Source organism: Colletotrichum chrysophilum (genome assembly GCF_026319265.1).
Source record: "Colletotrichum chrysophilum strain AFK26 chromosome Unknown scaffold_56, whole genome shotgun sequence".
Lineage (NCBI taxonomy): Eukaryota > Fungi > Ascomycota > Sordariomycetes > Glomerellales > Glomerellaceae > Colletotrichum > Colletotrichum chrysophilum.
In genome coordinates this window covers 203,228-228,442 of record NW_026517343.1, presented here as the reverse complement: position 1 = coordinate 228,442, position 25,215 = coordinate 203,228, and the positions used below count along the sequence as shown (strand labels likewise).

General features: G+C 53.5%; 8 protein-coding genes across 8 annotated transcripts; 5 read left to right on the top strand and 3 right to left on the bottom strand.

Moving 5' to 3' along the window:
• Positions 1-1,221: 1,221 nt before the first annotated feature.
• On the top strand, positions 1,222-2,893 carry COL26b_007142 (uncharacterized protein; the record flags this gene model as incomplete). Its single annotated transcript, XM_053179944.1, has 2 exons — positions 1,222-2,421; positions 2,546-2,893. The coding sequence occupies 2 exons, from the start codon at positions 1,222-1,224 to the stop codon at positions 2,891-2,893; spliced, it is 1,548 nt and encodes a 515-aa protein (XP_053036152.1).
• Positions 2,894-4,838: 1,945 nt separating this feature from the next.
• COL26b_007141 (uncharacterized protein) lies at positions 4,839-5,880 on the bottom strand (the record flags this gene model as incomplete). The annotated part of the gene is made up of 2 exons (XM_053179943.1): positions 4,839-5,655; positions 5,714-5,880. 2 exons carry the CDS (start codon positions 5,878-5,880, stop codon positions 4,839-4,841), a joined length of 984 nt encoding a protein of 327 aa, XP_053036151.1.
• Positions 5,881-7,800: 1,920 nt separating this feature from the next.
• Positions 7,801-8,562, top strand: COL26b_007140 (uncharacterized protein; the record flags this gene model as incomplete). The annotated part of the gene is made up of 2 exons (XM_053179942.1): positions 7,801-7,819; positions 7,889-8,562. The coding sequence occupies 2 exons, from the start codon at positions 7,801-7,803 to the stop codon at positions 8,560-8,562; spliced, it is 693 nt and encodes a 230-aa protein (XP_053036150.1).
• Positions 8,563-8,626: 64 nt separating this feature from the next.
• On the bottom strand, positions 8,627-9,075 carry COL26b_007139 (uncharacterized protein; the record flags this gene model as incomplete). Its single annotated transcript, XM_053179941.1, has 2 exons — positions 8,627-8,993; positions 9,050-9,075. 2 exons carry the CDS (start codon positions 9,073-9,075, stop codon positions 8,627-8,629), a joined length of 393 nt encoding a protein of 130 aa, XP_053036149.1.
• Positions 9,076-9,603: 528 nt separating this feature from the next.
• On the top strand, positions 9,604-10,560 carry COL26b_007138 (putative secondary metabolism biosynthetic enzyme; the record flags this gene model as incomplete). The annotated part of the gene is made up of 1 exon (XM_053179940.1): positions 9,604-10,560. The coding sequence occupies one exon, from the start codon at positions 9,604-9,606 to the stop codon at positions 10,558-10,560; it is 957 nt and encodes a 318-aa protein (XP_053036148.1).
• A 381-nt stretch (positions 10,561-10,941) lies between these two features.
• COL26b_007137 (uncharacterized protein) lies at positions 10,942-12,275 on the bottom strand (the record flags this gene model as incomplete). The annotated part of the gene is made up of 2 exons (XM_053179939.1): positions 10,942-11,656; positions 11,752-12,275. 2 exons carry the CDS (start codon positions 12,273-12,275, stop codon positions 10,942-10,944), a joined length of 1,239 nt encoding a protein of 412 aa, XP_053036147.1.
• Positions 12,276-14,360: 2,085 nt separating this feature from the next.
• Positions 14,361-16,133, top strand: COL26b_007136 (uncharacterized protein; the record flags this gene model as incomplete). Its single annotated transcript, XM_053179938.1, has 1 exon — positions 14,361-16,133. The coding sequence occupies one exon, from the start codon at positions 14,361-14,363 to the stop codon at positions 16,131-16,133; it is 1,773 nt and encodes a 590-aa protein (XP_053036146.1).
• A 4,336-nt stretch (positions 16,134-20,469) lies between these two features.
• On the top strand, positions 20,470-24,207 carry COL26b_007135 (uncharacterized protein; the record flags this gene model as incomplete). The annotated part of the gene is made up of 8 exons (XM_053179937.1): positions 20,470-20,503; positions 20,926-21,509; positions 21,582-21,881; positions 21,940-22,213; positions 22,298-22,413; positions 22,471-22,690; positions 22,753-23,645; positions 24,082-24,207. The coding sequence occupies 8 exons, from the start codon at positions 20,470-20,472 to the stop codon at positions 24,205-24,207; spliced, it is 2,547 nt and encodes an 848-aa protein (XP_053036145.1).
• Positions 24,208-25,215: the final 1,008 nt, after the last annotated feature.

Below are 25,215 nucleotides of genomic sequence, written 5' to 3'. Positions count from 1 at the left end.
TGTTGTCGGTTGGCAGTCGTGTTGGACATCCGTATGGGTCGGCGGGGCCGAGACCCCACACCTTTTAGCCCCACAAGTTCATTGTCGATTGCAAGGCTATTTCATTCCGCCTTAATGACCCACCGAGGCCCGTTCAGCTGCCCGTTCCTGATCGTATTGCGGGGTGATGACAACAAAAGTCCCTACCTACTTAGTGTTAGTTGGTCCTACTGAAGACTGAAGACGGGATTGCTAGTCCAGAGCTTGAACCTCAATTGAGCCCTCGACCCGGTACCGGACCTGGCGACCGTACAACCCTAACCCTAGGCCAGTCTCAGTCTCAGTCTCGCCGCTCGACTTCACACAACGCGAGCCACGCAACTTTCCCCGTAATGCAGAATCTTTATCGATAGCGCCAAATACAGCAAATCCTACGGTGTACGTGAAGGCCGTGACGGCAAAAAGTGAGACCGAGGAGTGAGCTTATGCGTATGTAACATCAACACGTACCTTTCCAGGTCGGCGTGCGCACGCCATAATGTGACGGCAGTACGCCCCACTCTGACTAAGGCGATGTTTTATGAACTTCATTCCTCCGTTCAGTTGCTTGAGAATACTATTGGCCAACTTGCGAATCTTACTACTGGCTGGGTTCTCATGCTGCTCGGGGGGCACGAGTTAGTCACGAAACATAGAACACGAAGCTCTTACGGCACAGTCTATTCGCCCGAGCTTATGCAGGACATGAATCCATCATGGAGTCTGTCAGATTTCTCAGCTTTCACTTTTACGCCCGATCTGCGGCTGCGGAGCATTTCGTTAGCGAAGTTTCTCTTTCGACGAGAAGGATGGTAATCACCCGAGCTTGGGCTCCTGACGGCTGGGTGAAGGACATGGTGGCGGAAGATTCTAGTTCGTTGCGTCGGCGGAGCGTCTGTACAAGGCACAACGCAGGCTGAGATTCTTGATCGAGGCGCGCCATATGTGGGCCACAGGATCCATGACGGGACCTTTTGCAAGTGGAATCACGAACTGTAGACGGACTTCTCTCATGATGTGCAGTTCCGCCTCAGGCAGGGCGACGAAACGTCCTCCGGCTGTACAGTGCGGTCGAGACTTCGTCTGGATAAATAAATACCTAGCTCTTGACGGTTGAAAACCGTCATCGACACCAGATTCTCGCGCGTGTTCTTTGTGTGTGTGTGTGTGTTCCATCCATATTTCTCAGTCCGATTTGTTGGCATGTTCTTGACACATTTTCTCGTCCCAAGCCACGTGGCTCTGTGGGCGGTGCTTTCCTGCCTCTTGCTGTTCGCTACCGGCTATGTCCTCCACGCCTTATGGTTCTCTCCTTACTCCCACATCCCCGGGCCGCGATTCTGCAAGATATCTCGCCTTCCGCTCGCCCTGATTGACCTGAACTTGCAAAGGAGTGCCAAGGTTCATGAATGGCATCAGAAATATGGTCCTGTCGTCTTGATCGCCCCGGGCGAGGTGTCGTTCTGCACCCCATCGTCGACCAGGGAGATCTATGGTACGGCCGGGCGCCATCCCAAAAGCCACTACTTCGACCATTTCATATCCTACGGGGAGCGGGCTACCTTCAACACTCTCGATTACGAGGAGCATCGACAGCGGCGGAAGATCAGCTTCGCCTTCTTCCAGGCCACTTCCATCCACACGTCCGCCTGCGTCGACCCCGTCCACTCGCGCGTCGTCGCCTTCCTGGAGGACATCGATCGTCACGTCCAGGCTACGGGATCCACCACGGTTGACTTCTTCTCCCGGGTGAATCTTTACGCCTTCGACAACATCACGCAACTGATATTCGGATTCGGCCACTCCACGAGGACCGTGGAAACTCCGGGACCGGAGCGGAACATGCTGGAAGGACTGAAACACTGCGAACTGTGGAATCCCATGCTCTTCAACTTTCCCCTCGTGTACCACGCGGTCAAGTTCGCCATGGTTCGCCTGGCCGGCAAGAAAGACTTCCTCAGCGCGGAAGACGACCTCACGGCATGGAGCGAACGGCAGGTGACCGCCACGCTGGAAGACGACAGCTGTTACCGCGACAACACGTCTCTCCTCTCCCGGCTTCAGCAGTTCCGGGACAAGCGGGGAGATCCGCTCCCGGCTTCGTGGGTGAAGGCGGAGACGCTTGACAACTTGAACGCGGCGCAGACGACCGCCACGGTGGCCCTCACCTATGTGCTGTACAACCTCGCGCGCAGCCCCGTCTGGCAGGAACGCATCCGACAAGAGCTTCTCGCCCTGCCCGTCGGCGAAAACGGGTTCCCGTCATTCGCCGCCATCAACTCGGCTCCCGTCCTGGAGGCCTGCGTCAAGGAGTCGTATCGTCTGAATCCCCTCTCGAGTGGTCGCGCTGAGAGAGTGGTGCCGGTTGGCAAAGAGTATGACGGGGTTTTCGTTCCAAAGGGGGTAAGTAGCCGTGACTTCGTCCTTATTCCGGATTCATTACTCTTTTCTCTCCACCGCATCTCCATGCACACGACAATCACCGACTTGCCGAAGCAGCTCACTGACGTCCATGATCCATCTTTAGACTGTCGTATCTACCTCCACATTGGCCATCCAGCATGACCCATCAGCATTCCCCCAACCGGGACTTTATGACCCTGGCCGCTGGCTCAATGCTGGCCCTGATCGGACGCGGTTCATGGAGACGTTCTACATCCCGTGGGGTTACGGTGCGCGCATCTGCTTGGGCAAGGCCTTCGCCACTCTCGAGGTGAAGTTGTTGGTGGCGTATCTGCTACTGAGATACCGCATTTCGGAGGATGCGGCCTCCCCGACCAACGCCGACAGCATGATGCAGTTGGGCACACAGGATGCGCTTCCTAAGGGGCTCCGTTGCGACTTGCGAGTCGACGCATGGTCGAGGGCGGCCTGAGCAGCGAAACTCTCGAGGCCGGCGACGGGATCTGGATCAGGTACTTAGTTACATACTCAGGCTCGTCTCAGTCTAGAGCGGCGACTGCTCAGGACTGCAGCCAGAAAAGGTGGCACTCTCTACAGGAATCTCTCCAAGTCTGACACTCGACACTCGGGCGAGCACAAACCCTTGATGTGGCAGCATAGGTTGAAAGGCTGGCTGTTAACGCGCAGGTTCTTTAAAATAGTATTACAGTATTAGAGGAGATTCGGTTGGGCTCGTTATTTCCAATCATTCTCCCCAAGGTTAGAATTGAGGAGATTGGGACTCAATTAGAGTCAAGTGCCCTATCGTCAAGTAACTGCGGAATCGTCTTGTTTTCGGCATTTGCCTGGTGCTCAAAGTCACAGTTCGGGATTTAGTCACGAGTACCAAGATGCTGAAAGTGTTTGTCTAATTTGCACACATTACCAAACCTTCTTATATACCGGTACGATGCTTGATGTTTACAATCCATTACACGCCGTCATGACATATACCTCATCCTAAAGAATCCATATGAGAAAGTTCAGAATAGCACTAATAAGGCATTGATCTGTCATCTGATCACAATCACCACCCCGTGTGGAAATAAGGATTCCAGCTGCTTCTGTGCTGAACCTGGGACTGTTGATGCTGCTGTTGCTGTTTGCTGTTGAAACGGCTGATATCCCGGGTTGTGCCACGCTGTTTGCTGTGACGGCGGCCCAGGGGGCGGGGGAGACGATGCAGTTGTTGCGAAGGAAGTGTGGGACGAGGTATGTTTCACATCGTAGAGAGAGTTCTCGTACGTTGATTGTCTGTTGAGGAGTTGTTCGACTGCTGAGTCACTTGGTGTATGGTGAAGACGACGAGGTACATTGTTACGAGGATGGCTTCCAGAGAGTAAGAAACCACAACCTGTTCACATACATCAGCCCTCCAGCTTGTCATCAGCTGGGCAAGTTTACTGATTCCGCATAGATCCTGACTGCCGGTATACCCCACTGCCTTACAGGATTCCGTCGCACAATCCTCCTTGGGCCCCAACAGAACAGCCTTGTTGAACCTCTCGCTGGCTTGGTAGTACGGGGTCTGGTCTTTCGTCGCCGGCACCTCGGTGTGCAACATGTTGAAGGCAAACCACCAGCTGACGTCGGCGAACCAGGCACTCAGGTCGGTGGACGGGGAGGTGTAGTTTTCTGGCGTAGCCGATAGGATCAATTGGATATTTGGCTGTGGTTCTCCATCTGTTCCTGTTCAGGACCAGCCCGTAGCTAGATTGTACATGCAGATGTGTGGTTTGAGTTGGGCGTCGGTGGTACAATTTTCCATTAAATAGCGACAGCCTTTCTAAGTCTCACTAGCACGGCAATCTTATTCACCATGGCTTTACCACGCACTAATTGAAAAGTGCGCACGGGTCATGTATTGTAATCCGCTTTTCACTGACTTTTCCCTGGTTTCTTGTGACTTCATGGCATAACAACCTTACATTCTCTTGTACTCCTGTCATGTTTGAGTTGCGTCTCCACTGATCTAAACACTACCTTAGTCCGGCTGACTGCCTCTTCAGCGTATCTGACAGAAATAGGTTGAGATATATTTATTGATACCATTCGGGCGATAGGTATCTTGGTGGAATTCCTCAGACACCCCTCTTTAGGTGTGCTAACGCGGCGTGTTATACTCAGTAGCCTTCGAGGTGTTTCTTTTCCACGCCCTTTCCGTGTCTGTCGATATACTGAGGACGAGACTGCCGCAACCTTTTCGACTTGTACCTCTTCAAGCTAAGTTATGTTGGTTCTTGCATCGTCTAATTCGGTCGCATGTGATGAGAAACTTGATTCATTCATGCTCCATATCACGGTCATAGTAGCATATGTACATAAACCAGGCCCAAAGCAAATTCACCAACAACTTCGCACGACTCATTTGGCTTTCCTCAGTTGCCGCTTTTGAACTTCAATTCTTGGCCCGAAACGCCCTGGTTCACGTTGCCAATCCCCGGAATCTCCCCGCTGCCACCCTTCTTCATTACAGCAGTGTAGTGATCAACAACCAGCTGAATTCCAGATCCAAAGCCCATTCCATCAAATTGGCAGTGTCCTCCGTCCGGTTTGTTATTGGCCGTCTGTAGCTTGTTGATGTCCTCCTTCTTCAACCCCTTCTCTGAAGCAATGCCCTCGTAGGCCTTCATCGCCATCGGGATAGACTTTTGCAGGCGGTCCAGCTCCTTCTGCGAAGTTTGGTAGTGAATTCGTGTCTTCGTCAAGGCGTCGCGGGCTGAGGCCTCAACTGTCACCCTAGGCTCCATAGCGCCACAGCCTAACATGACACCGTGACCGTCTCCAGCGAAATTTCCCATGTGCGCAGGAATGAAGTATCCACTCAACATAAGGGATCCGCCTGAAATACCAGTGAAGTACACGTTAGAGGAGTTGAATGCCATGTACTTCGGCAATGTCTTCATGACAAGGTCGTTGACAGCTTGTGCATGGGCCACGCCATCGGTTCGGTTGAAGCCCTTGCCACCACCCCAGTGAAGATTCTGATCGGGGGCAAGGACCGTCACACCCGCCAAATTGTCCTTGACACCCTGGTTCGGCATGTCGAAGAAGGATGAGCCGCTATCTCCGTGGAGTAAAACGTGCAAGCCGAGGTCTCCCTTGGCGTTTTCTTCCTTGTTACCATCGGGCACCTTGCTCGTCTTTGTGAACTGCGCAGCTGGGCCACTGATGCGGAAGCGAATGTCAAGGCCGCTATGACATTTGTCAGTGTCTCTCGCTCGCATTTCAACAACATCACGACAACACTCACTTCACCTTCTCGGTGGTGTCAAGAATGACTGAGCCATCCTTTGCCTTCGTTATGCCTTGTGGAACTTTCTTCGCCTTGTCCATTGGCGTTTCGCCACCGGGCTGTTGCTGTGGCAAGCCCTGGACCAAGCCCAGGGCGGCAGTAAAAAGCACCAATGTGGACCTCATGGTGAGAGAGTGGACGATTCAACACTGTGTATTGTCGACGATAGTATTGTAATAGCTGATCACCCAAATGTTCACACACGTGAAAGACACGGAGCATCTAGATCTGGAACACCTTGACATTTTATCTTTCAACGGGGCGTTCATCGCTCCTCAGATGATTAATGAACTGCTCCCCCGATCCATCCATGCCCTGCATTAAAACTCACCATTTCCAGGCATCGTTGAGAGTACAGCTGGAAGCTTTCCTCGCGTCCGGTTTCATCTGGACTTTGAGAGTGTTTATTTACACCGGGTCTGATCGTCCCGCCGCCCGAAGACTGCTTGTTTCCCACCTCCGTGCGTTTCATTAGCGGGTTAAGGTTCAGACTGAGCCACGTGCATTTCGGCTCCAATCCTAGATTCGAGAAGATCGGACGTAGCGGGCATGTATCAATGGCTGCAACGAAATTTCTTCTCTGTTTGCATGGTACGTACGTCTTGGCGTCGCTATTCTCAGAAACGTCGAAACACGACGAGCTGGATGATCGAGCTGTAGATAACGACGTTTGCCAATTTAGAATGGGATTCTGCTGCCACAACTGAGCCCCTCCCGGTAAAACCTGCCTCGCTCAGCACCCAGTTCACGCCACTCAACTTGCCTCGCTCTCGGTACACGTTGGCAGGTCCCCTATTTGGCATTCACACCCTCTCAATTGAAACTTTTCTTCTCTGCGACGGTAGTCCTGGCCATTCATCTTGTGGTCATCATAGAGCTTGGGATTAAGCTTCTTGAGCTGTTGCGGGGCTGCGCCTTTTACCAATGGGTTCGCGGGAGCTCACCTGACACCCGTTAGCTCCGGAACTTCGACATCCATGTTAGGATGATGGTGTGGAACTCGCTGGTCTGGGTTGGCAGCTACCAAAAGACGGCGATCAGACGCAGACTCCGGGCTCGATATCTGGATGAGTCTATCCTGGATGTGCCCACTACCATTACATAACGACATAATTTCGAAGTAAACATGCAGCTCTCTCGCAAAACGGCCGCGACTAACTCGTCTGGTTCGCTCGCAATGTTCGTATTCGGAACGCATTTCACAAGGGCCTTGATCTACCTAAATCATGCCCTAAATCATGCCCTTTGAGAGGTAAGCAACGGAGCAGGGAAACTGCACTGGTCTATTCCAGCATTCAAAACAACAAATTATTGATACAGTGGTGTCTTCACTGATCTGGACGGTTGCTGTCGTCTCAACCGCCTCGGGCTTGATCTATTTGAACGGACTTTGGTTCGGGTACTTTCGACAAGCAAAGAAAACGCTTATGGCATGGACGTCCAGGGCGGAAGGGCTCGTAAGAACAATACAACCATACGAAAAGTGGTCAAGCAACAATCATTATCTTTTCTTAAAGAATTCTTCTCAGTTATGGGGAAATCATCATCATCATTCATCGAGGCTCCTGAGGCCCCGTTTGAGGCCGGAGGCGAAGCATTGTGGGGCAGTCACACAATACGAGAATGCGAAAAATCAGCGATTGGTCGAGAGCAGAGCGCGAATGTCTTCTAACAATGCCACAGAGACCCCTATTATCTATTTAATAACTTGGCAGTGACATTTCGGAGGCTTCGTTCTTGGGATGTCTGTACTTCGAAAACACTCTTTAGAACGTTCGCGGCAACAACTTGTACTGTCATCCCGATCCCAACCGGCGCAACAGTTTGCTTCTGGTCTTTATTGCGCCCTCTTCCTGGTCCAGTAATCGTTCGAAAAACAACAACGATAAGCCATGGGTCTCGTTCATTTCGAGGACGGAAAAGTCCTTTTCTACCCATACACACCATCCAAAGCCGCAGGCGTCATATTCTTGTTTCTTTTTGCTGGCATTTCGTTATACCACATCTTCCTGATACGAAAGTACAAGACCAAATACTTCATCCCAATGGTACTGGGAGGCATATGTAAGTCCAAAATCCTCCAGATCAGCGATCCGGCTTTGGAGAAACCAAGTCTAACAAAAAGGGCAACAGGCGACACCTTCGGCCACCTAGGCCGCGCCTGGGCCGGCTCCGCCCCCCTCTCCCCGAAACCCTTCATGCTCCAACTCATGCTCATCCTAGTCGCCCCCGTCTTCATCTCCGCCACGCTCTACATCACCCTCGGCCGCCTCAAAGAGTCCCTGCTCGGCCACCCACGGCGCAGATGCAGCCCGACGAGCATCTTCATCCTCACGGACATCGTCGCCTTCTGCACGCAGATCGGGGGCTCTCTGGTCCAAGTCATCGCGAACCCGAAGATCATGGAGATTGGCGGCCACGTGGTGCTCGGCGGGCTGCTGTTCCAGCTGTTTGTGCTGGTGGTGTACTTTGCGCTCGTTGTGAGGTTTCAGAGGGCGACGCAGAGGGAGGTGATTTACGTGGAGCATTGGAGGCGGTATGTGTGGACGCTGGTGATCTCTGTGGTGGCTGTTTGGGTAAGGAACTTGGTGAGGGCGGCGGAGTTTGGGGAGGGGTGGTATGGGTTTGTGAATCAGCATGAGGCGATGATGTATTTCTTTGATTCGTTCTTGATGTTCTCGGTCATGGTTGCGTTTGCTGTCTTCCACCCTGGCCAGCTGAATGATTCGCAAGGAAGTATGTCCAAGGGTAGGCAACGCGTCACGTCTGAGCAGGTGGTTATGGGTCCGTTCGGAAACCTAGCTTAGGCGGGAGATAGTGAGACGTCTTAAAAGAAGACGATATTTGTACAACATCAACCAACATTCATTCTCAGCGCCACTCCTCATCAACGACAGTGAGCGCATCATACCCGCCCTTCACAACCTCAGAGTCGACGACGAAGATCGCAAGCAGCTTCGCGCTCAGCACTCCACTGTTGTTTTCTCCAACTGTGTGGTGACATCCCGGCTGTTCCATGAAGCTCTCGCCGACTTTATACACCTTTGGCTGGTTCCCGTTCATTCCACTAAGTATGGTTCCTTCCGTGACGCGCGCAATCACGGTAGCGCCTGAATGGCGATGGGGAGGGGTGAAGCCGTCGGGCGGATATTCGACCTCGACTCCAACGATCGATTTCCCGGGAGCGTTCTGGAGTTGGTAGTCGTAGAGGACTTTGATGGTCTCTCGGGGTCGGATGCTGTTTTTGGTAAGCAAAGTGGCACGGGCTATGTGAAGGATGAGGATAGCACTCACCGGTTATCTCCAGTGTGGCTGTTCATCTTGGGTAGTGATAGAATGATTCTATGCTGAAGGTAGGCACTTGACTCAATCAAACATCAAACATATCAGACCTTTCTTATACTTGCTGGCATATTCATGGAGACGCCGAGGTGAGCCACCCGTCATCTCATCTGCCGACTGTCCAAGCGAAAAGCACAGATGTGTTGAAGCCGACGCCGACAGATCATGGATACCCGCCGATGTCATCTGAAAGTATGTTTGACAACCGAGGTTCCTCTTTTGTTTTCGGTCTCCCATGCACAGAACGGGGTAGTCATGTTGTGATGCCGGCGAGATGCGTCCCCGACGTAGATAACCGGGTGCCCGGCCCCACTTCGATTCCCGAACCCGGGTACCCGGCGCCGGCAGTGGATTGCCGACCAAATGTGTCTTCCAGCCATCAGGTCTATTGAAATGCATTCAAGATTCACCACAGGATAGAAAAAAGGTTCAAGAGCTTGACATCCCGCTGCCGCAATAAAATCCGTACACCACTTCCTCAGTCCGATCAATATTCCACAGCAAACATGAAAGCAATCCAAGTCCTCGGCCCCGCCTCCTCCCCAGAGATAGTCACCACCACCTCTCTCCCCACCCCCGTCCCAAACCACACCGAAATCCTAATCCGCGTCCACGCCGCCGGCATCACCGCCCCCGAACTCCTCTGGCCCGAGCTCTACACCGCCCCGAACCGCATCCCAGGCCACGAGCTCTCCGGCACCGTCGCCGCCCTTGGGCCCACCTACCCCGGCCCCCTGCGCCTCAATCAGCCCGTCTTCGCCTTCATCGCCGCAGACCGCGGCGGCGGCGGACAGGCGGAGTACATCGTCTGCCTCCCGGATGAAGTCGCGCCGAAACCAACCTCAATATCGCATGAAGCGGCGGCTGCGCTACCGATCCCGCTTCTTACGGGATGGGAGGGGATCATCACCCGCGGGAAGGTTAGGCCGGGGATGAAAGTGCTGGTTACGGGCGCCAGCGGTGCGGTGGGGAGTGTTGCCGTGCAAATTGCGGCGCGGCGCGGGGCTGAGGTCGTTGCGCTGGCGTCGCTGCGGAGCGCGGGGAGATTGAGAGGGCTCGGGGTATGGGAGGTTGTGGATTACAATGATGAAAGTTGGAGTGCCGATATACGAGGCGTGGATGTGGTGTTTGACACGGTTGGTGGAGATGTGCTGGGTAAATGTTGGGAGGTTGTTAGGCCCGGCGGGATGATCATCACCGTTGGCGACCCGGCGCCGCAATGGGCATTTGGCCGTGGTCCGGCGGAGGAGGCGGCTGAATATCCTGAGGTGCGGTATGAGTACTTTATTGTGTCACCGAACGTTGAAGCGCTCTCTGAGGCGGGGGGGATAGTTGATGAGGGGGTGATCGAGGTATTGCGGGTGGAAGCGTTTTCCTTTGAAGAGGCGGAGCAGGCTTGGGAGTATGCTGGGAAGAGGGGGCGTAATGGCAAGGCAGTCATCACCTTTGGAGATTTCGACTGATCGAGACAGTGAGCTCAGTTTTTGCTATGCTGCGGCTCAGAGAGTTTGTGTGTGATCTCTAGGTTTGGTGGTTCACGATTGGTTTGATGCGCTTTGGCACGTAGTCCTACCGCATGTTACTTCCCTCTATCTGTACCTCAGTGGGGATGGGAGGTAATTCTTAGCAATACATTTACTATGAGAATTCCGTCTTGCTGGGGAAAATTCTCAACGTGGGAAGGTTCCTCCTTAACTAGAAGAAATACATTTAATCAGGATGACGTTTGCTTCATATTATTTACTTCTAAGTCTGTGATTAACCTATTAGTCGTTGATGCGTGTGAAGGGGTGACACTGCTCCTTGGGTTTGCAAGTACGAGCTCTTCAGTCCATGTTTTGAAGTTATAGAGATGGTATGTTTAGTTCACCCTTCTTAAGGAAAACAACATCCCCAGAAAGCGGATCCATGGCCGTCGCAAAGTGTGTGAAGTCATTGAACACGGGCTCAGACATCATCCACCTCTTCAAGATGCCCTTAGTAACGCCTCGAGTTCGAGAATTCGGCTGAAGACTCTTTGCCAGAGCGATGCAAGATCCATTGCCACTCTGCCCTTCCATTGTGTCGTCGATAACCGCCGAGGCAGTAGCCCCTAATCTCTTGCTGTGAGCCTTCCAGTTGTCATGGACAAAGTTCTGCCGCTCAGCCGACGCGGAGAGCCATAGGGAGTCCTCCGGGATGGAAGATGATTCTTCCAACTCGAGTGCCTTGTGGTGGAACTCGGAGGCCCCGCAGCAGAGGGTGTGGTTGGTGTCGTGGTTTGCCTGGGCAATGAAATCGTAAGTGTGCTTGATGTTGCCGCCAATGTAGTCTTTCTGGATGACCACTGCCTCTTGTGGGGTGCTGAATATGAGGTAGCACGACGGCGACGGGTTCTTGATGAAGTCGGTCGCGAAGACGACAAGGTTGCTGACATCTGCGTCCTTTCCGCTTTTAACATCGACGGGTTTGGGTGGTATCAGCACTTGACGTAGCATGGAGGATATCGATGGTCTCCGGCCTAGGAGAACGAGGACCTGGTGAAAAATAGACGACTTTGTCTTGGCGTTCAGCAACGGCCTGTGGTTGAGTGAGAGAGATAGTCCTGGTCTAATTATGGGAACTAGTCAACTCCACGACCATCACAAAAGAGCACTCAATGCGACTTCTCCTACCTGACGCCAGTGAGGGTACCGACAAAACCGGCGTATGTTATCGATCTCGCCAAGACGAGATCAGGTTGTTGTGACTTGGAGTCGACAAAGTCAAGTTGAACTAGTACATCCGCCAGCTCCGGCATGCCCCAGTCAAGCGTGCGAAAATGCATCAAATGCGACGGCGCATCTTCCGGGGCGTCATCGTCGCAAACCGGGACTGCACCAGAGGTGCACCCGAGCAGACAATCCAAAAAGGTGTTGAGGGCGACGACGAGATGCAGATCTACGCCAGCATTCTCGGCGATGGAGCGGATCTCGCGGTTCTCGTCGTCGTTGTAGACGCGGCGCAGGCAAAGGCGGACCAAGAACTTTGCGAGGCGGATGATCGGCGGGTAGACCAGGATCTGTGCAAGGACAAGGTCGTAAAGGGGCGCTATGGCCCGCAGCTGCTCAGCAAAGTCCTTTGCTATTTGGACGTATCGCTGCTCTGGCGGGAGGGCGAGGTCGATGCGGTAGATGGGCACCGCGTCTGTTGACGACATGTTGTAGGATGCATGTGCGGTATGGATTGGAGGTTGAGTGGAGGTTGAGTGGAGGTTGGGCGGAGGTTGTGCAACGTCGACTATGCATGCGCGATGGATGCTGTCGCGGAAAGAGGTGCAGATTCTGCTTGTTACTTCCTGCCTTCTGTTGCTCTTGCTGCATCCGCTATCGCTCTTGCTCTATCGTACCTTCTATTTTGAGACCAGCCACATCCAAATTGCGGGGCCTACGCCACACTTTGAAAATTCTGTTCTTGCTTCGATAAATGCCTACTCATAAAGATCGCAATGCTGTTTCCAGGTTCGCAACAATAATAATCGCTCCCGACACTCACAGTGACGATTTTCAGTTATTGGGCGCGGGTGGCGGCAGGGTTGCAGCACTGACAACTGACAGAGGCCCAGCGCGGTGGAGAGTGAAAGCCCCGGCTGCAACGGCTGGCGCACTAAAAATGACCACGTAGGAGAAGAATGCGGTGTTGAGCCAATCAGCAGGCGAGCGCATTCGTGTCTCGGTGCCAGCCGTCGACCCCTAATGCTTGCTTACGGCCCATTTGCGATGCTGAGTTGTCACCGGACGATGCGGTTGGTGTCGAAATACGTCATTGCTTCTCCTCAGGAAGACAGACAACTTTCAGGAGAATTTCGAGAGCTAAAACTCATATTCTGCGACACAATTTAGTAGGTGCGAATCACGACATAAGGGGAGCAGGGCAGATGAGCAGGGCACCGTGTGTAACCGAGGCCAGGCAGAGGCGGCGAATGTCCATGTCTGGCATGCTCCGTCGCAAATCCGAGTCGCCGGCCGGGAACCGAGACGGGTCCTTGGCGGGGCTCATAATGTTGCAGCACACCTGTGCAGGCCATCGGCTCAATAAAAGGTTCCGTCCGACCCGCAGCGTTGCCGTCGCTTCGCATAGAAGAGAGTGAGTCGTGAATCATGAACAGCAAAGCAGGCTGGGCCGTCTGTTGCAACACATGTTGACAGCTGTGTTTCTCCTGCCAGGCGGAACCCGGGAAATCGTGTTGGGGATTTTCTTTCAGGGCCGCCGGAGCCCTTTTAACCCGCCACCATTCACTGCCAAGGTGGCTGTAGCGCGCCCCGACGCCGCCAAAAAGCATCCGTGACGACCAGAACACGGCCAGAATTTCTGGGCGCTTAAGGCGGCGCATCCCTGAAAATCCAGGATTGAGATGTCGTGATTGGCCCTGGCACCTGCTTTTACTATGGGGAGCCATCTTATCAGATGATCTAATCTGATCGGTCGTTTTCGATTCGCCGTGCGAGGTGCAACGTGACGACGGGAAGCCGGCGTGCCTTAGTTGCTTTGCCTTAGCTGGCAGTGGTTGGCAGTGGTTGGGTCCTGCCTTGGCTTTACTGTGTGTGTGAGTTGTTCGCTGCTGCTCCGGTCTTCGCTCTGCTGACTGATGACTCCCAAAGTGCGCGTCGTGTGAGCAGTGATCCGGTGATCCTGAATCCTCTCCGACTCGCCCTAGGCTGTCCAATCCCGCGAAACCAAGTCATGCGGCAGCCTTCATTCAGCTGCGGCCTGCTCTGCTGCCATCGCTGTCGCTACTGCCGTTGCCCGCCTTGCCGCCGTCGTTCGCTTTCCTAGGCAAACAGGTCCAACAGGCGAACCGTCAGATCTGGTCTGCACAATTCATCTACACAACTTGTCAGCTCTGCAACTCCTTTTTTTGATTTCCCCATCCATCCACTCAATCACCCATCCTACTTACTGCTTCATGCCCCTGGCGTTTGTTTCTCTCCCGTGTCGCCTAATCACAAATCACACACGCACGCACAACACAGCCCCTGCTGACTGAACAAACACCCCTGAACAACACATCCTATCAGGCAACCGAGAGCGACCGGTTTTTCTACCCGTTTGTGGTGCCTGCCGTGTTCGAATGTCGCGGATATCCTGATACCACCTACCTTTCTCCCGGTCGCAACAACCCTTCGACAACACCTCCAGCGACCATCCTCCTCCTCCTCCTCCCTCGTCGTTCCTGTCGACAAAAAGACGTGGCGAACACCCCTACATCTGGCCGAATGCCCCTCCCGCCACCGCTGTCTTAGACATGAAGAGATTATGGGCAGCGAGACGCTCCTCCTCCGACAGCGAGGAGACGTCGCCGCTGCTCTCCTCCTCCTCCGACCATAACGCCGGCACCGCACCGCACCCACGCCCGAGCGACCACAGCCAAACCCAAACTCAAACACCACCCTTCGACACCACACCCGATGCCGTCCCAGCGGCAGCAACCCACATCAGCCAGACGGAGCGCGTCTGGCTCTTTGTCGGGATCTTCCTGGTCGGCTACGCCTACGGCCTCGACAGCCAGGTGCGGGGAACATACCAGCCCTACGCCACCTCCAGCCTGAAGCTGCACTCGTCGCATTCGACCATCAACGTCCTCCGCAGCGTCGTCGCCGTCGCATCGCAACCGACCGCCGCAAAAATCGCCGACATCTACGGCCGCTTCGAGACCACCCTCGCCGCCATATTGCTGTACGTCGTCGGCACGGCTTTTGAGGCCAGCGCCACGACCGTCGAGGTCTTTTGCGTCGGCGCAATCCTCTACCAGATCGGCTACACCTGCCTCGTCCTGCTGCTTGAGGTCCTCGTCGCCGACTTCTCGTCTATGCGCTCGCGTGTCTTCTTCAGCTACATTCCTGCGATTCCTTTCGTCTTCAACACGTGGATTAGCGGCAATGTCACCGCGGCCGTGCTGCACGTCACATCTTGGCGCTGGGGTATTGGCATGTGGGCCATCATCCTGCCCTTCTCCTCCATCCCACTCCTCACGAGCCTCTACGCCTTTGGCCAAAAGTCGAGAAAGTCGCGACACTCTCGTCTCTCAAAGGAGGGCAGCGGCGTCACCCTCTTCCACCAGCTCGACACCATCGGCCTCGTCATCCTCATCTCCGCCTTCTCCTTCACCCTCGCCCCCCTGACTCTCGCGGGCGGCACCGTCAGCCACTGGAAATCCCCCGCCATTCTCGTGCCCCTCATCTTCGGCATCGTCTGTATCCCCGTCTTCGTCTTCTGGGAGCGCCAGGCCCAGGTGCCCCTGATCCCTTTCCGTCTGCTCAAGGACCGCGGCGTCTGGGCCGCTCTCGCCGTCCGCAGCCTGCTCAACTTCGCCTGGTCCACCCAGGGCAACTACCTCTACACCGTGCTGATCGTTGCCTTTGACTTCTCCGTCGAGACCGCCACCCGTATCCTGTCTTTCTTCTCCTTCTTCGGCGTCTTCAGCGGCGTCCTCATCAGCTTCGTCATCTACAAGATCCGCCGCCTCAAGGCCATCATCGTCACCGGCGCCTGCATCTTCACGGCCTCCTTCTTCATCCTCATCGCGTACTCGGGCGGCGCCGATGCCTCGTCTCACAGGGGCCTCATCGTCGGGCAGGTCATCATGGGCTTGGCCGGCGGGCTGTTCGCCTACCCCACGCAGGCCTCCATCCAGGCCTCGGCGGACCGCGAGCACGTCGCCGTCATCACGAGTCTCTACCTGTCGCTCTTCAACGTCGGCAGCGCCCTGGGCAACTGTCTGTCCGGCGCCCTCTGGACGCAGCTGCTCTACCCCTCCCTGGATGAGAGCCTGGCTTTCCAGCCAAACAGGACCCTCGCCGCGGCCATCTATAACTCGCCCTTCGACACCCTCAAGGACTACCCCGTCGGCACAGACGTCAGAGACGCCGTCATCGGCAGCTACAGCGGCGTCCAGCGGGTTCTCTGCATTGCCGCCCTTTGCATTTGCATCCCGATGGTCGGGTTCTCCTTCATCCTGAGGAACCCGAAGCTTTCGGAGGACCGGGTCCAGACGGACGCGGATAACGACTCGGAATGAATTGTTTTTTGTTTCAGAGAGCGAGCACAGCAGCATATGATATCCCACACACCACACAATCGCGTTGCTTATCAGCGTTTGCATAGATATTGATAGATCGCGAGCCAGAGGCCATTTGAGGCCCTCCGCACTAGCATACACTTTGTTGCGTGCGAATTTTCCCCGCCCGTTTGAGGGTCAATACATGAAGACTTTTTTTGTCGCAGTTACATGTTGAAAGAAATGACTGAGGTTTTTCTGACGAGGAAGGATTGCTAGTGACAAGATGTAGACTGTTCCGACGCTTGATGTAGGTTTGATCTCTTTGCCACCAGATGAACCAAACGCCTCGGGCTGGGCCTTTAGAGGCGCTCATTGGGCATGTTTACACGCGCGTCGCGGCTGAGAGGTGGCGTGTCATACGTCCCATTGGATATCATCGCAATGAGAGATACACCTTTCTCATCAGTTGATGCAGCAACTTAAAATGCAAGATACGCATGAACGCTCCTATCATTCGTCTCCTCGCGAATCTCCCGCCATGAAGCCCCCAAAACCCTGTCGAGAAGTTTAAGAATCTGCGCCAAGATACACCCGCCTCCCGACGCGTACAATGGAGGTTCCGCGAAATCAGCAACCCTCGCCAGATCCTTGTGATTCTTTCGTGTTGGGCTAGTCACTTGGACTGCTGTCCGTTTTCCACCCAGGGCCGTCTTTGAGGACTAAGGTGGCCTGGAAGGCCCGCCCAACATTGCTCAGAGTGCTCCTTTAGAAGGCGATGTGGCTTTGATGGTTACTTATGGAGTACGGAGGAATGGTGTCGCTGAGGAGAGGGAGGAGAGGTTTGTGTTGTTTGAGTTTTGGATGGTCCTATGGAGTGAGGTTGGTCATACTAGTAGGGGTTTACTAGCCGCGGCTGGGATGATCTACTTGACGATTTGTAAAGGGCCTGTTGGTTTCCTTCTTGCAGCAATTCTTGACGTGGGCTTTCTATTTGCCATTTGCACTTTTCATCACGTCGGTTGTGGATGTACTCAAACGGTTCCCAACATCCTTCAGACCTCGCCGAGGTTGGAAATTTTGAATCCATTTCTTGACATTGAGCGGGAGGGGGTGTGCTTGTCAGAACATCAGTAGAGGGAGATATTTCGTCGAGAGCTGAAGAATGAACTTACAAACTCTGATTTTATTGCAGTCTTGCAGATGAATCGGTGTCTAATTGAAACCTGTCGTCTCTGTAAGCGGCTAGTTCCGATTTGCACCACCAAGGGTGTAAGCATTAGAGTCTGACTTAGATCCTGGGGAGGCTCGTCTTCGAACCCCATGTCCCAGGTAAACCGTCGGAGGCGAGCGTAGGTTGACGAAAATCAGTCTAGGTCTTTCCGCCGCTGCGGCATGGCTGGTTCCCCAGGAAGAATCTGAGAAAATTCATGTAGAGCCGATCGGTCTTCTTGCCGTCGTTTGGAGGGTTGTGTTTTCTGGTCCGTCGCTCGTATTGAAAGGACGGCAACGATATCCAAGATCTATCTACGGGATATCTCATCGGTCGGCTCAAACATAACTTCAGAAAAGCCAAGCTATGGAATGGAGTCCGAACTTTTTAAGCTTAGGTCCTGTTTTATTTTTTTTCATAATGATCTCATGGCTGATTATCTCGCACGAAACGGCTTCTGGGTTTGTTAGTGGTGCTGCGCATGCGAGCGGAAAGGGTAGGAGGACTGAATACAAGGTAGCGACACGCCAAATTACACACAACACACTAGACGATGGAACATAACGTGGATATTATTGTCACAATCACCCTTTTCGTTCTACTCTGTTCAGGCAAGTATATCAAATTTACCATTTGCTGGCACATCTTTTACACGAGCTTGTGATGGTAAAGGTGCACTGTGAGGGTCATAGGACAGCCTTCGTGGCAACCCCATAGGGTAAGTGATGCCTACAACAATTTCATATCCAATAGGGTCACTACCAGTCTTCTTCCTCTTTAATTTGAGAGGTTAAAAGAACACAGAGCTGATGAAAACCGAATTTGCCGTTGTGGGTCTGGTATATATTACCAAGCTTCCTACAGCTCTGACTCTTGAGGACGATCAAGAGAACAGGGCTTTTCCACGTTGGGCTGTGCAACGTGAGAATACCTTACATATGAGTTCGTCCCGGCCCCGGATCATGATAGCCAGTAACGCTGATTTTCATTAAACGAGGCAGGACTGTACGTCATTCCAGTATATGCTTTGCCCTATTGGTACCCCCCCCCTGAGAAGAAGTCGAGCAGCGCATCGTGAGATGGGTCTCGTTCGGACCACTACAGGGTACTCCAACGTAAGATGTTCTATACCCTCGTTAATGACCTCAAAAAGCCCTGTAAATTGGCTCTGGTGAAGGATAATAAGGACAATATGAGCCGTGGGAGAGTGTACGAGATGATATAAGACAGGGTATTCGTAAGTAGTCTAAGAAGCGGTTCGACGTTGAGTTGAATCAAGAGGCCGGCAAGCCTTCCAATTCATAAGTCAACTCATACGCATCAACCCCCCCACAAGTTCGCTTGAGCCCTGTGGCTTGGCTAAATCTTATTGTTTCAGCCCGTGCTCCCGAGAAATATTCCGCAACGCGCAATATTGCCGAATCAGACCAGGACGGAGTTGATATAGCATTAACCAAACCGACTTATGTCATCCCAAGACCTCCAAGTTAACCATTGCACCAATATCGAAAGTTGCGGCCTAATGATGTGAACTGATGAGTGCGCAGATTGTAACGCGTCTGCTTCAATATTACAAAAGTTCGCGGGCAGATGAGGGAGAAGCGGTGGCCTGTTGGGCAGAATAGCGTCATCTTTTTTATTATGCAAAAGCGAATGGGCGTCAAATGACTTATATAAGAGTTGGTCATTATGGCCTGGACCGAGCCTCCGGGCCTTCTGTGAGGCTGGCATCTCACCTTCACTCATCTCAAACGGACCTAGTAAACTCTATTATAAATCGGCGTGGACTTGCAGCCCCATCTTCGTCTCATGTTCAAAAGCTGTCATGAAGCCCAGCTAAATGGAGTAACTGACTCGGTGCCAGCCCCCAACAACACACGGGCACGCGAAAAATGCGCGGGTGTCGTACCAGGTACCAAGGGTATGGTTCTCGGCAACGCAAATCTGCAGTTCTAGATCTATATTAGTTTCATAAACAAATACGACGAGCTTTTTGGGACAACTTCCAGTGTAGAGCAAAGGAATAACATATGAGGAACAGCTGCGATCGAGGAGAATTGGACTTTCGTTTGAGGAACATTCACTCGCTTGTTAAGATCGACCTTTCTTAGCGTCCGAAACGCTCTCAGACATTGCTTCGGGGGTTTCCGCCAAGGGGGTGTGCGTGTGGTCGGAGCCGATGGGGCCACACTCAGCCGGACTACGCCACACTAGCATGGGAGAGGGACAGCTCCGCGGACTGCCGTGCGATGGAGCCGTCCGCCATGGACGTATTTGCACCCGGTACGCGTCGCTTACCGTGAATTTCACTGATGATTTTGTCATCGGTACTTGCGCCATCCGAGTGTCAAAGTGCACACTGCCTAATTTGTGTTCTGCTCGTCGGCAGTGTCATCCAATCTCATCGCCAGGTTGAGAGCTCCAGCACAGACCGGGTACCCGCGGACGATTGCCGAAGACTCGCTCGTCACGCGTCACAGGATGATGCCAGCTTCGGTTCTAAATATCGATTATTGAACGGCTAAGAGCCTATGTTAGTAAATGTGGTCTAGATTCCCGAGGTCGGCGGCCTTCGCCTTATTCGTGAGTAACCTGGCCGTTAGATCGCGCACTGCCGCTAGCCCCGGATGGATCGAGTTCTTCGATTTACATACTGGGGCTGTCAAGCAGCAGCATTGACTCAAGCTTGAATGAAGGGGCTGATCTTCGAACCGGCCTGGAGTAAAGTTGATTGTATCCAGGTTCGTCAGCTGCCTTCTGGAGTGATGACACCCCCGCCAAGACTATCAACAGGTCGCCGAGCTGAAGTGCCTGACTCTGTATCCCATCCAGGCCGGCCTTGGAGCGTCACGTCATGCGCTCGAACGACTGAGGAGCAGTATAATTAGGTTTAGGTTAGCCTTATGAGGCCCGCTGAGTGGTTTGACAGCGCCTATCTAAGCCGCTACGCGATGAAGCGATGTGGGTGTAGATCCCTGTTAGCGGGCCTCAGTAATAAAGCGCGCCGAGACTGCCGTCGGCAGCATAGCACAGCAAATCCCCAAAATTAGCAGCGTGGCAGAAGATCCGGCGCATCGAATAGATGAACCTCATTCAGACGAGTAGTTCGTTAAGTCCGCCTCGACCGAGGGCTTCGTATATATCATGGACTGGGCTTTCAAGCGCTTTGTGGCCCCAGGTTTGGGCAACACTCGGCATACGTTCCTTTCGTTTCTTTTACGCGAACCCACTTTCGTTAGTCGAACATGAAGTTCGACATCCGACACTCTTTACTGCTCAGCTTGAGCTTGTTGGCCTTTTCAGCGGTAGCGGCTGATGTTCCAGAGGAGCCCTACATCAATGATGCTCTACTCGTGAGACGGCAAGGCCCACAGAGGAACGGCACTAGTTCAGTCGTTCCTTTGTCAAGCCGTCGCCCCTCAGTGATACCTTCATCGAGCCGCCGTCCTTCGGTCATACCCTCATCTAGCCGTCGTCCTTCAGTTCAGCCCTCGCCCAGCCGCGCTCCTTCAGTTTTACCCTCATCTAGTCGTCGCCCTTCTCTTCCTCCTTCAACCAACATCCCTTCTGGAACACCGACACCAAGCCAACCTCCTTCAGCGCCCCCAACGATCTCACCATCAGTCACCAAGCCTCCCGTCTCATCAGCCGCACCCACGTCGACGGCTCCCCCGGCCACAACAACAGTAAGCAATGGCGACACCATCGTCGTTCCGGTGGGCGTGACAGTAGTTGGAGGCGTCGGAGGTGGGTTCTTCACCGTCGCCGGCTCATCGGCAGGCCCAGTTGCTGTAGCGGCCGGCGCAAGCACTGTAGCCGGCTCTTCGCAGGGTGACAACCCGGACGACCCGGAGAACAAGCCACCCAGCTCCGCGCCCGAGGGCCCCTCCGCACCGCCTAGTTCGGCACCACCACCCAGCTCCGCGCCGCCTAGCTCTGCTCCTCCCAGCTCCACCTCCGAAGCACCGACGAGTACCTCGAGCGCTCTACCGAGTGAGACCCCCAAGGCGTGCATCATCTTCTGCAAAGACGGAGCCACGACCCAGGAAAAGACCAGCTTCATAACACTGCTTGATACGGTGCTCGGCAAGGGCAACTACCGCAAGACGGAGGATACGGTGGTGTTGTTCGCGGCTGCCAACATTACGGCGTCACAGAACTCGACCCTCATCAAGGACCCCACGGTACGTCAGAGTGCTTCTCTCAACGACACCCTTCGCCTTGTATTGAAAGTTCGTAACTAAGTCCCTGCTTAGGTTGCGGGTGTTGAGCCCGATCAGCTGTATGACACCGACGACAGGCCGGGCTCGCTCGTCCCGAACAGCAAGCGAGCCGAAGATATTGACGAGAAGTGGTTTATGGAGTCGCTGGATCGGCGTGGAGAGATCAAGAAGCGCGCTGTGGTCAAGCAAGACAAAGCACCCGTCGAACTAATCATGTTCTCGCAGCCTCCCTTGGTCGACATTAAAGCACTCACGAGCTATTCCTACGATGACAGTGCAGGAGCCGGCATCACAGTCTACGTACTGGATAGTGGATACTACACTAAGAACACCGTAAGTGAGCATGCCCTACACCATGAGTACATAAACACTGATTAGGTTTGTGTATTAGGAGTACACCGGAATGGCCGTGAAGCCACGTTGGATCTTTGCAGGTACCCAAGCGGAGAAGTCAGTCGAGGAGGACCGCGACTCCGATGGCCACGGCAGTTGTGCTGGCTCAAAGGTCAACGGGCCCAAATATGGTGTTGCCAAGAAGGCGGAGCTTGTCATTGTCAAAGCCGGTGACACATCTGGTGACACCCTTGATGGCCTCGATCAGATCTTGAGGGATGTGAGAGATAAGAAGCTGCAAAACAAAGCGGTTGTCAACTTCTCACGCAACAGTAAGTCTCTCGCTCGATCCAAAAAGGGAGAAAATGCAATGCATGCACTACATCAGCACATACTGACGAGGCTGCCACCCTTAGTTGACAATCCCAACTCATTCAATAAGAAGATGCTTCAGCACTACGTCAATGAGCTCGTTAAGGAAGACGTTGTCTTCATCACTGCGGCAGGCAATGACAACTCAGACGACGTTGCGGTAAGTGCTCCGTTCAAACGCCTCCCTGGTTATGGACTGACGGTATGTATGTCGCAGGCCGGCAAGGCAAAGGCGAAGGACGTTGATGCCTGGCCGTCAATGATGGCTGCTGATGGTGTGCCAATCATTAACGTTGGTGCCACTGACAACACCGGCAAAAACGCATCGTTCTCCCAAGGAGGGCCCTTAGTCCATGTTATGGCACCGGGCGAACAGATCCAGTGTGCTGCAAACTCGTTCTTCTCAAATACTCAGAAGCAAGACGGCACCTCTTTTGGTGAGTCGCCCTGCTCAGCAACATCCCTGGTGTTTTTCTGGTTACTGACATTATTTCAATAGCGGCGCCGTCTGTTGCCGGTCTCGCAGCCTACCTGCTCGCTCTCGGTGAATACCCCGAGCTGTACCAGTCTGGTAAGGTCGCAGCGAACATGAAGAACCTTATCGTTGCCATGGCGTATCAACGTGTGGCAGACGGTGGACAGGTAGCTTATAATGGTCAAGGAGCCGTCTGCACCCGGCCCAATAGCGCCAAGTTCAGAAGACAAGACCTCAGTGGAGAGGCTTGCTCAGTCGTCGCGTCCACGACAACAATACCTCCCCCCGTCTCCACGACTGCCCCTCCACCGCCTCCCCCTCCGGCTACTACCAGCGAGCCACCTGCTACAACATCCGCGCCTCCGCCGCCTCCACCAGCCCCGAAGACTTTGTACTCACTGGACGAGAGTATCGGAGGCGGTACCAAGTCGTGCTTCCCGACATCAGGTTTCACCACCTCGGCTGGAACGACGTACGGCTTCTCTTTCGACGTGGATGCCAATCTCTTGGTGAGCATTGAAACTGGCGCTACAGATGAAGGCTACCACCAGTCGATGGGGTCGTGGACGGGCACATTCTACGCCGACTCTGGGTCATCCCTCTCAATCTGCGGACAAAGCTCCGGTGGTGCCTTGCCGCTGAAGTTTACTATAACCGAGGCGCCGTCAGACCCCGTCAAGGCGCCGGCCGGGAATGAAGTATTGAAGATGGACGAGAACCTGACCGCCGGTGCAACTTCGTGCTTCCCAACTAGGGGTCTCAACATTCAGCAGGGCAACTACGGGTTCTCGTACACCACCTCCGACGGAGTTGTTATTCAAATCGGCGATGATAGCTCCGGTCCTAAGTACTTCTCCGGGAACAAAGCATCGGGCGCGGGTCTGATGTATATCGACTTTTCAGGAGGCAGCATTTCTGTTTGTGCAACAAACAACGGCGGTGGAGGAGCGGCTCTTTCCTTGAGTATTACGCAGTGATTGGCCATGCTAGCATCTCGAGATGGTCAGAGTGTACGTTTGTTATAGATACCAAGAAATCTTCGTTTAGCATGTGCTTGGATGTGTGCCTACCAAAATCTCGAGTCATTTGATACATCTGCTGACAGATTTCAACGCTGACATGACACAAGGAGGCTGCAGTATGCTTCTTTGGCATCATGGAGAAGCAGTCCAATTAAACGACTTCCATATCATCTATTTCTCTTGGCGGTACCACGTATCTCCAATCATCCCACGTGTTTTGCTGACTCACCATCTCACCATCTCACCGTCCATCTCATCTTCTCTTTCATGTTCTGACTTGCCCTCCATCAACAAGAAATTTCTCATTCTTTCATCTAACAGGTTTTCGTAGCCTGGCATCGGGGCTAGTTCACGTCGAAGCGACTCAGCCTCCCTTCCTCGCTCCCACGTCATGGACACGGTTACGCTCTCGCTGACGGTTGTCGGCTTGATACCAGTGGTCGCCGACACAATCTAGCGAGTGCAAACATTTTATGCCGACGCGAGAAACGCCAAGGCCCTCATTCAGGAGTTGATGGAGGAGCTAGAGGCCTTGCGGGGCAGTCTGGTCTCACTGCAGCAACTCCTTGATAGCCCTGCAATTAAGGCAAAGGGCTTCAAATTTGACCAATCCTCCGTCCTTGTTTCATGCTCCAAATCCTGTAAGGTCAAATTGCAGTCTTTGAGCGAGGCCCTGGAAGTGTACGCGGAAAGCAAAACAAAACAGCTGGCATGGCCTCTGGCCCAGACAAAGTGCCACGAGTCACTTGAGACGCTTCGCCATCTTGCCTTTTGGATACAGCTTGGTTTATCAATAGAAGGCTGTCGCATGTTGTCCCTAAGCTCAGCCGATCTTCCAGAAGCATTCGAACAACGCCTCTACGAGTTCATATCAATCCAAGGTGATATCCAGAGCCTGAAGACAGCTGTCAAGAGTCAAGTCAAGATCATGGAGGATTCTCATCGGGAACAAAAGCGGCGCAAAGTGCTGGATTGGATTTCCGACTTCGATCATGAAAAGAGACACTTGGAGGCCGAGCACCCGCGTGTCGACAATACTGGTAGTTGGGTTATCGAGAACACCTGTTTCAAGAAATGGCGAGACGATGCACCCTCGGCGAATATGATTTGGTGTCACGGGTTGCCCGGGTCGGGCAAAACAGTCTTGGCGTGAGTTGGCATGGTCCCCAGACATATATCAACGCAGTACAGCTAAAGAAGTCCCAAAACAGATCAGTGATAGTTGATCATCTGAGGTTATTGCCGACGTCGGAGACATCTGTATCACACTTCTATCTAAAGTACTCTGATGAAGGATCGCAGATCCTATCCACCATGATGGCTTCGCTTCTGAAACAGGCGATTTCCGGACTAGCGTAAATTCCCAAGGTTGTCATGGAAGCGTTTGAAAGTAACAGAAGTGGCAGCCGTACGATAGGCACAGCCGATGCCATGCGAATGCTGGTGGATGTGTCAACGGGTCGAC